Below are 9,986 nucleotides of genomic sequence, written 5' to 3' on the forward strand. Positions count from 1 at the left end.
GCCAGCGACGCCGCGTCTACCGCCAGCCTGGGAGAGGCCGTCGAGGGCGCCGACGAGGCCACACCCTTCGAGGCAGACATCGACGCCACCACCACCGAAACCTACATGGGCGAGTGGAAGAACGACAAGCGCTCGGGCTTTGGCGTGAGCGAACGCTCCAGCGGCCTCCGCTACGAGGGCGAGTGGCTAGACAACCTGCGCCACGGCTATGGCTGCACCACGCTGCCCGACGGCCACCGCGAGGAGGGCAAGTACCGCCACAACGTGCTGGTCAAGGGCACCAAGCGCCGCATGCTGCAGCTCAAGAGCAACAAGGTCCGCCAGAAAGTGGAGCACAGTGTGGAGGGCGCCCAGCGCGCCGCTGCCATCGCGCGCCAGAAGGCCGAGATTGCCGCCTCCAGGTAGGACAGCGGTGGGGGTGGGGAGGGGTCGCCTCCCGTCGGGGAAGGGGGTCTTGGGGCAGGGCAACCTAGGAGGCCCTGTCTCCAAGCCTGATTCTGCTTCTTTTACCCCCATCACCTTCAGGGAGTTAATTGGAGGCGCTTCGGGAGCTGATGGCTCCTGTTCACTCACCCATCCATCCATCCATGCATCCGTCCATCCATCCATCACTCAACTACACCCAGCCCCTCCGCTGACTTAACCCTACCACTCACCCAACCTTTCTAATATCCACCCGAACAACCATCTCTCCAGTTATCCACTCCATTCCCCTACCCATTCTACTTCCTGTTTACCCAGCCAGTCATCCAGTCATCCATCTATCCATACAACCTCCCAGTCAACCACCTAGACATCCACCCAATTCCTTCATTGACTAACTTCTCTAACACTCACTGAACAACCCCTCCACCCACACAACCACCTCCAGTCCCCCGTCACACCTGAACATCCACCTGGACAACAGCCTAACGTCTACCTAAACAACCACCCATTCACTCAAAAATTTACTCATCTGTTCCATCCAACCTACTCAATTTTTCATCCTTTTACCTACTCAACCAGCTAATCACCATCCATCCATTAACTCAGCCACCCATCCAACGACCCAGATGCCCATTCAAACATATAGATACCCTTTCAATCCACACACCTGTCTCCTCACCCACCAATCACCTGCATTCACTCAGCTGCTTCCAGCTCCCTGGCCACCCATCTTAACATCCAGCCACTCATCCATTCACTCAAGTACTTCCATTTATCCACCCAGCGACACTTTTGTCCATTAGAACAACCTCCACTCCTGCCCATCCACCCGGTCATCCAACCATCCAGCCAGCCACCTCTATCACTCAACCAAACTTCTATTCATTCACCTCCCCCTACCTATCCATCTGCCCATGCATCCATCCACCCTCCCATCTACTAAACACCCACCCTATCATCTACATTCAAACCCCTTTAAGTCTTCTCATTGTACTTCAGATAAAGTTCTAATGTTGTCTCCAAACATTTATGGCACCTAGTAGGTACAAGACAATTTTAAGTGGTTCACAAATACTGACTCACTCAGTCCCTTTAACAATCTTATGATAGGTACTATGTTTATTTCTGTTTTGCAGATGAGCTAAGTGAAGCTCAGAGAGATAAGGTGACTTGTCCAAAATCACCCAGTTAGTGAGTGGCCTTTTATAATCAGGTTCCCACCCTCCTACCCAGCCTTATTTCTTATCATTCTTTCCCTGAGCCTGGATATTTCTCCCCTCTATGCTAGTTCTTCCTTCTTTAGTTCCTCTTGTCACAGAGATTTTGTTCATACTGGTTCCTTTGCCACCCACTTAACCTCTACTCCTCCTTCAGAGCTCAGGTCAAGCCCGACTCCCTTAGAGAGCTGATGAGGTCCATCGCCAGCCGCCGTTCTGTCCTTAGAGTGCATCACAGATGCAGCTTTACATGACTTACATGATTTGTTTTTAACCCACCGCTTAAATAGGATTCTGTATGTGCCAGTCACTCTTCTGAGGTCTTTACCTATATTAACTCATTTAATCTTACAAGGTCCTGGAGAGGTAGATACTATTCTTATTCTCATTTTACAAATCTGGAGCGAGCTGCAGGGACAGCAGCAGTGTGGTCTGGCAGGAGGGTGGTAAAAGGCACTCACCTGTCCTGGGACTGTAGCAGTCCTCCTGGGGATGTAAATGGCCTGGGCCAGAGACTGGGCACATGGTCTTCAGAGTTAAGCAGGCCTATGGCCAAATCCTGGCCCTGCCATTTTTTAGCTCATTGACCTGGGCAGATCAGTGGCCTGTCTGAGTGTCAGTTTCTCCATCTGTGGCACCACCATTTCTTAGTTGTATGTCCTTGGCCAGATCCATTTTCTTCTCTAATCTCAATGATCTCATCTATAAAGACAAGTTGGTCTAAGGGTTAGGAAAGACAGTACAGGTCAGGTGGCTCACAATCCTCTTGTGGGGTGAGTTCCCCGGGAAGCAGACTTTGAGATGAAGATTAACATGCAGGAAATGTATAGGGAGCCCTCTCAGGATCAACACTGTGGGGAGGGGAAGAAGGCCGGACTGGGCGGTGGGAGACACTGGGTTGCAATGCAGTCTCAGGAAAGCCTCAGCCAACCGTAAGGGATGCTCTGCAGTGGAGATGACCTTCACAGTCATCCCAAGTTGGGATGAGGGAGCTGGATCTTTTATACTCTCCGCATTTGTATGCAGGCTACCCTCCAGAAGGAGGCTTGACTGGGGCTGGACAGCTCTCTTCAGCCAAGGGCAATCCCTGGAGAGGGCTGACAGCTGGCAACTCTCTGAGTAGCTGGGAGTGGGAAAAATAAGTCCGTCAGCCCTGAAGGGGAGTCTGGGCAGCCCATCACAGTCACCACCACAGTGCTGGACACCAGACATGGCTTCATAAATATGACTCGTCATTGTCATCATACAATGAATTCATTTTACAGATGTGGAAACTGAGGCCCAGGGAACGAATGTAACATGCCCAGGACTACCTGGCAAGCAAGTAGGAGAACCCAGATGTCAGCCTCTAGCTTTCTGATTCAAAAACTTTAACTAGCACGTCTTGCTAATGCTAAACTTTGTAACCTTCACACTGCTACAAAGGTGTGAGCAGTTGGCATCACTAAAAGGGACAGAAGGTATGGGTGATTTTCTGAAAACTTCTTGGTTAGAGGACTATAGTTTGAATGTTTATCCCCTCCAAAACTCATGTTGAAATTTAATTGTCATTGTAACATTGAGATGTGGGACTTTTGAGAGGTAATTAGTTCTGAGACTAATCTTTGAGAGGTAATTCATCCTCATGAGTGGAATTAAATCCCTTATAAAAGGGTGAGTTTGACCCCTTTTTGTCTCTTGGCACTCCCACCTTCTGCTGTGTGAGGATCCAGCCTTCCTCCCCTCTGGAGAATGTAGTGTGCAAGGTGCCATCTTGGAGGAAGATAAGGGCCTCACCAGACACTGAACCCATTGGTGCCTTGACCTTAGAATTCCCCTACAAATGACCCAGTCCCAGGTATCCTGTTAAAGTGGCACGAATGGTCTAAGACGGGCAGGACCAGGCTTATGACCAGGTGTTCATATAATTTATTGTCTAAACCTGAACACTTCTATGAGTAAAAGGGAGCGCTTTTTAAAAATAAAACTTTCAGGTGGGAATAATTTTAGATTTACAGAAAAGTTCCAAAAAGAATACAAAGAGTTCCCATACACTCTACCCATTTTCCCCTATTGTTAACTTCTTACGTTATCATAATACATTTGTCAAAACCAACATGGCACGTTACTCTTCACTGAACTCCAGACTTTGTTTGCGTTTCACTAGTTTTTCCATGAATGTCTTCTTCCTGCTTCAGGATTTCATGAAGGATCATACACTGCATTTAGTTGTCAGGTCTCCTTGGTTCCCTTTGGTCTGTGATAGTTTCTCATTCTTTGCTTTTTTTGTGTGTCCTTGACTGTTGTTGTTGTTGTTGTTTTCTTTTTTTTTTGAGGCAGGATCTCGCTGTGTTGCCCAGGCTGTAGTGCAGTGGCGTCATCTTGGCTCACTGAAACCTCTGTCTCCTGGGTTCAAGTGATTCTTGTGCCTCAGTCACCAAAGTAGCTGGGACCACAGGTGTGCACCACCACACCTGGTTAATTTTTGTATTTTTAATAGAGATGGGGTCTTGCCATGTTGGCCAGGCTGTTCTCGAACTCCTGGCCTCCAGTGATCCTCCTGCTTTGGCCTTCCAAAGTGCTCGTATTACAGGTGTGAGCCAGCACGCCCAGCCCAACAGTTTTGAGGAGTACTGGTGAGATAGTTTGTAGAGTGTCCCTCAATTTGGGTTTGTCTGATATGTTTCTCATAAACTGAAGATGTTAACTTTGATCACTTGGCTAAGGTGGGTCGGCCAGATTTCTCTGATGTACAGTTACTATTTCCTCTTTTCCTGCTCCATCCTTTGGAATTCAGACACTCAGTGTAGCCCACACTCAAGAGGGAGAAGGATCTGGAATTCAGCTATACCTTTTGGAGGGGGAAATATCTACCTATGTTATTTAAAATTCTTCTGTATGGAAGATTTGCTCCTTCTTCCAAAGGGAACATTTTAAATAATTACACTAAATGTATCTGGTTATGACAAGTGTAAGCCCAGACTGTCCTGGGCCACCCTGGGCCACTTAGGCAGAGCACAGCAGGAAGGAGCTTAGGTTCTTGATTCAGAAGGCCATGAATTGGAACTCCAGCTCTTCTGAAGAGCTGTGTGACCTTGCCCAAGCTGCTTTACCACTCTGACCGTGGGATCCTCTTTCCTCAGGGTGGTTAGAAGGAGTAGGTGAGCTAATGCCTGTAAAATGCTTGGCACAGGGCAGCCAGCAGTAAAGACAATCATTGCTACGATCTAACAACATTTGATTTCAAAGGTGAGGAAGTGGAGGTTTGGGGAGAAGGAGGGATGCCCCCTTATTTTCCTTGCCCTCCTGGTCCTTCCTGCCAATGCCTGTGCCCCTGCTTGTGGAGGTTTCCAGCTCCCGCTGAGAAGGCTGCCAGGCCCACAGCCGGGAAGTGAGCTGGGGACTGAGAAGTTGGGATCCAGCCTCTTGCATGCAGTGCTGCTGTGGGATTGGATTCCTTGTGTGTCTGAGGCAGGAGTCCTGCGTGCCCATGGAGATGTTGCCATGGGTGGTGGGGGTGGCTGCCTGGATGGGTTTCAAGCTCAGACCGAATTTCCAATTAAGGGAATTTTGGGGTCAGGCGGAAAAGCAGGATTGTGGCCATCTTCCTCAGGGACTCTCCCCATCCCTGGGGCTTAGTGAGTAATCTGGCTATGGAGAGACAGAAAGCGTCCCCAGCAGCCACAGCCTCTTCACACCCAGGCAGGCCCCAGCTTTCTCTCCATTGTGGCTTCCAGTTCCTCCCTCCGGGCTGATGTGGAACTCGTCAGCCCAGAGGCTACAATCAGACCATTTCTCCCAAGAGAAGGGAGAAAGATGAGACAGCTGTTCCCTGTAAAATGAGCTATGGATTGAGAAAGATTCTTGACCTGGGCTGTCCAGTATGGTAGCCACTCGCCACACATGGCTACTGGGCACTTGGAATGTGGCTGGTCCAAGTGGAGATGCGCTGTAAATGTGAAACATCCTGGATTTCAAATACTTAGTGTGAAAAGAATGTAAAGTAACCTATTAATGATTTTTAAAATATTGATTACATATTGAAATGGTTACATTTTAGATACATCGGGTTTGACAAAATACATTATTAAAATTAATTGCACTGTTTCTTTTTACTTTTTTGAATGTGGCCACTAGAACATTTAAAATTATATATGTGATGCGTGTTATATTTTTATTGAACAGTGTTGCTGTAGACCCATTCAGGGCCCTCAGAGTAGTCGCAAGCCTGTCACTGAGCAGTTGGGGAGACTGAGGTGCAGAAAGGGATCTAGATATACTCATAGCCACAAAGCGATCGAGAGGGAACTAGATTTATGTCTTCTGATTTTGTAGCTAAGAACTCTTTTGTGATACCTTTTAAGGTCATAGATACTGGATTGTGGAGGGAAGCTGGTATGTTTGGGGAGGCGCCTAAAGTTTTCAGGTTGTCATGCCAACACCCTGATAAATGCCTGTTTTCTGGAAGGAGCACAGGGAGTGTGAAGAGTAAGGCTTAGACTCAGCCCCTTAGACCTCAAATTTCTAATTTCTAAAATTTCTAATTTCTAAAAGACCCACCTCGAAGAGTTTTCACAAGGTTAAAGCAGAGCCTCTAAACGAAGGTTATATACACACGTCACAGGGCTGACAAGCAGGAAGCAGTCTGTAAGCATTAGCTGCCATTGCTGTTGCCTGGTCTTGCTGTTGTACCCCCGTGGCAGAGGCAGGGCATGGCCCGGAGTTCTCAGCTGTCCTAGGGTGTGAGGTTTGGAACATCTCAGGTTTTGTACCAGGGTGGCATCTGTCTGTCTTCTATCCCCTCAGCCCCTGACCTCCATCTTCTCCCCATGCTGGCTCTGGAAACTCCGAAGCTGATCAGAGCTGAGAGTTGGTTTTTTGAGTTGCTGGGAGCTGAATTTCTCTGGTGAGCAGGAACCCATGTGGTCCATGGGCAGTGGCATTGGATGGACCTAGGTTTGAATCTGGCTTCAGCCTCTTATAAATTGTGTGACCTTAGGCAAGGTACCTCATCCCTCTGGGCTCACTTTCCTCTTTAATCAAATGGGAATTTTATTACCTCCTCCCTGAAAGTAGTGCTGCAGGGAGTAAAAGAAATAGCTCATGTAAAGGGCCGGTGCTTGGAAAGCATGCAAGGAAGTGTAAGCTGTTATTATCAATCCTGTATCATCTGCACTGACCGAAGAATGAAATTGCCCCAAGGGAAGGCCCTGTCTTCTCTCTCGGTCCCTACAATGGTGCTTCCCAAATGTTCATCTTCTGCCCAGTCCCAGTTTTTGTTACATTCACACACCATCTCTACTTACTGTCTTAATCTTCATCTTCGAATCAACTTATTTAAAAAATACGTAAGTACATTTATTGAAAAGGAAGACTTTCTAATCACTGTTGAAAATGCGAAATCAATATCACAGGAAGTTCTGAAAACAGAACAATGCTATTCAAGTTCCACGTCGAGCTATTGATGTCCAAAGGCACTTAGCCTAAAGTTTGTTTTCTTTTTGTTTAAAAGAGAAATTGGCAAGAGATTGACCGGTATGAAAGAGCCATAGGCACCTACAGAGGCCTTTTCCTTAACTAATGAGCAGAATGGATCTGGTGTCACTTCAGGCTGTGACTCTGCACCGCCAACACTCATTTCCACGCCATGGGGGACAGAGGTCACTGGAGGGAAGAGGGCCTGACACTGAACTAGGCCTCAGGGAGGGTCTTGGTAATTGCCCATCTTTGAGTCTGCTTATTTAATTTTTATTTAACGTGCATTCATCTAGTCCTTATTTCTGGGAGCCGGGCATGATTTTAAGTATCTTACATGTGTTAACTTTTTATTCCCCCTTTTTTTGTGGAGAACAAGGTCTTGCTATATTGCCCAGGCAGGTCTCAAACTCTTGGGCTCAAGCTATCTTCCCGCCTTAGCCTCCCTAAGAGCTGGGATTACAGGTGTGGGCTACTGTGCCCAGTGGGGATATATTAATTTATTTAATCCTTAAAACAACGCTGTGAGGAAGGTACTGTTATTCTCATTTTACAGATGAAAAAACTGAGGCACAGACAGGTTGTTTCTCAAACAGGTTGCACAGCTGAGTCATGGCAGAGCTGGGAGTTGAAGCCAGGTGACCTGGTTCTAGAATGCTCTTAACCACGATCTGACCTTCAGTTGGTTTTCCTTCACAAACTTTAATAAGCACTTACCCTGTGCCAGCTTGTGCCAGGGCGCTGGGCACCCAGTGGTGAATCAGTGTAGGCAGCGTCCTCTGGGGACTCCCATGTTGAGGGCAAAGCCACGCGGGGATTGGACAGTCGGTGGTGGAGGAGAGGGAGGAAGGAACTGAAATTGATGGGGTCCAACGGAAAGAGCAACTAGCAGTCCCAAGGAGGTCTGGAAAAGCCCCCTGCAGGGGCCATCTCTGGTTGGGAGTCTGCCAGGTGGAAAAGAGAGAGACAAAGGTCGTTCTAGGTAGAGGAACTAGCATGTGCAAAGACATGAAGGTAGGAATGTGCATGGTGTATTTTGGGAGCAATGAGTCATCCAGAATGCTGGAGTGGGTGGGGAAAGATTAGAGATGAGGCCGAGAAGGCAGCCTAGGGCCAGGTTAGGATGGGCTTTGAATGCCTGGTGGAGTGAGAGTCTGACGTTACAAGCTAAAAGGTTCCAGGGGCCAACAGGCCACAGGCTTGTGTCTTACTGACTAAAGGGTGGTGGGACCATGGGAGCCAGGTCTCCTTGGTCTCTGCAAGCCTCCTTGGGTAGAGCTGCCCCTTCCTAGCTAATGGCTGCCCTGGAGAAACATGAATTCAATCTTAGCACAGCTCTTGATTTTTCTTTCTCTTTTTTTTTTTTTTTTTTTGAGACAGAGTCTTGCTATGTCACCCAGGCTAGAATGCAATGGCGTGATCTCGGCTCACTGCAACCTCTGCCTCCCAGGTTCAAGCAATTCTCCTGCCTCAGCCTCCCGAGTAGCTGGCATTACAGGCATGTGCCACCACGCTCCACTAATTTTTGTATTTTTAGTAGAGGAGGGGTTTCTCCATTTTGGCCAGGCTGGTCTCGAACCCCTGACCTCAGGTGATCCACATTCCTCAACCTCCCACAGTGCTGGGATTACAGGCATGAGCCACTATGCCCAGCCAACTCTTGATTTTCCAAGACAAACTAGATGTTTGCATTTTGTTATAAAAATTTCCATTTTTGACTTTTTATTATGGGAAAATATGAAGCATATATAAAAATAGATACAGTGAACATGCATGTACCCATTAACTGGATTTAATAATTGTTAGTAATTTTTCCATATTTACTTTATCTTTTTGTTTTGTTTTGTTTTAGAGATAGGGTCTCACTTTGTTGCCCAGGCTGGAGTGCAATGTTGTCATGTCAGCTCACTGCAGCCTCCACCACCCAGGCTCAAGTGATCCTCCCACCTCAGCCTCCCAAGTGGGACTACAGGTGCATGCCACTACAACTGGCTAATTTTTAAAAAATTTTATTTGTAAAGATGAGGTCTCGCTATGTTGCCCAGGCTGGTCTTGAACTCTTGGCCTCAAGTGATCCACCCATCTAGGCCTCCCAAATTGCTGGGATTACAGGCACGAGCCACCACCCCTGGCCTGTATTTGTCTTTTTGTTGTTATTCATTGACTAGACTCTCAATTCTGTTCCAATGATCTGTATACATCCATCCTTATGCCAGAGGCTGGTCTTGATTACTGTAGCTTTGTACTAAGTTTCGAAGTTGGGAAATGTGAGTCCTCTAACTTTGTTCTTCTTTTTTAAGATTATCTTGGATATTCTGAGTTCCTTTCATTTCCATATGGATTTTAGCATCAACTTGTCAATTTCTGCAGCGGAAAAAAAGGCCGCTGGGATTTTGTTAAACCTGTAGGTCAACTGGGGGAATATTATCCTTTTAACAATTTTAAGTCTGCCAATCCATGAACATGGAGCACTTTACAATTTATTTAAGTCTTTAACTTTTTCCAGTGATGCTTTGTAGCTTTCAGTGTACAATTTTATACTTATTTTGCTAGATTTCTTTCTTTTTGCTGCTACTTTAAGTAGAATTGTTTTTAAATTTTATTTTCAGATTGGGAGCTGTGTCCTAAATCTCTTAGTCTAGAACCATCCTTCTCATTTTTTTTATGACATGACATCTTCTGTATTTGTTGGGCTGATTCCTTATGGTGCTGTTTAACTTGCTTCTCTCTTTCCTGTACTTCCTGTAAGTTCTGTCTCAAATGGATTCAGATTAGATTTTTCTGGCATGAAAACTTAATAAATAGTTCTGTGTACTTCATCTTGTATCACATCAGGGGGCATGTAATCTCTGGTTAATATGAAATCTTCCAATTTTTTTTTTTTTTTTT

General features: G+C 46.6%; 1 protein-coding gene across 1 annotated transcript in view; it reads left to right on the forward strand.

The window, feature by feature from the left end:
• The window catches only part of JPH2 (junctophilin 2), a 77,261-nt gene that overhangs the window by 30,919 nt on the left and 36,356 nt on the right, over positions 1-9,986 (forward strand). The window contains exon 3 of the mRNA XM_011997672.1: positions 6-401. Coding sequence (XP_011853062.1) covers positions 6-401 — 396 coding nt within the window. The remainder of the gene's footprint in view (positions 1-5; positions 402-9,986) is intronic.

The sequence above is a fragment of the Mandrillus leucophaeus genome, unplaced genomic scaffold (genome assembly GCF_000951045.1).
Source record: "Mandrillus leucophaeus isolate KB7577 unplaced genomic scaffold, Mleu.le_1.0 Scaffold544, whole genome shotgun sequence".
NCBI classification, from domain to species: domain Eukaryota; kingdom Metazoa; phylum Chordata; class Mammalia; order Primates; family Cercopithecidae; genus Mandrillus; species Mandrillus leucophaeus.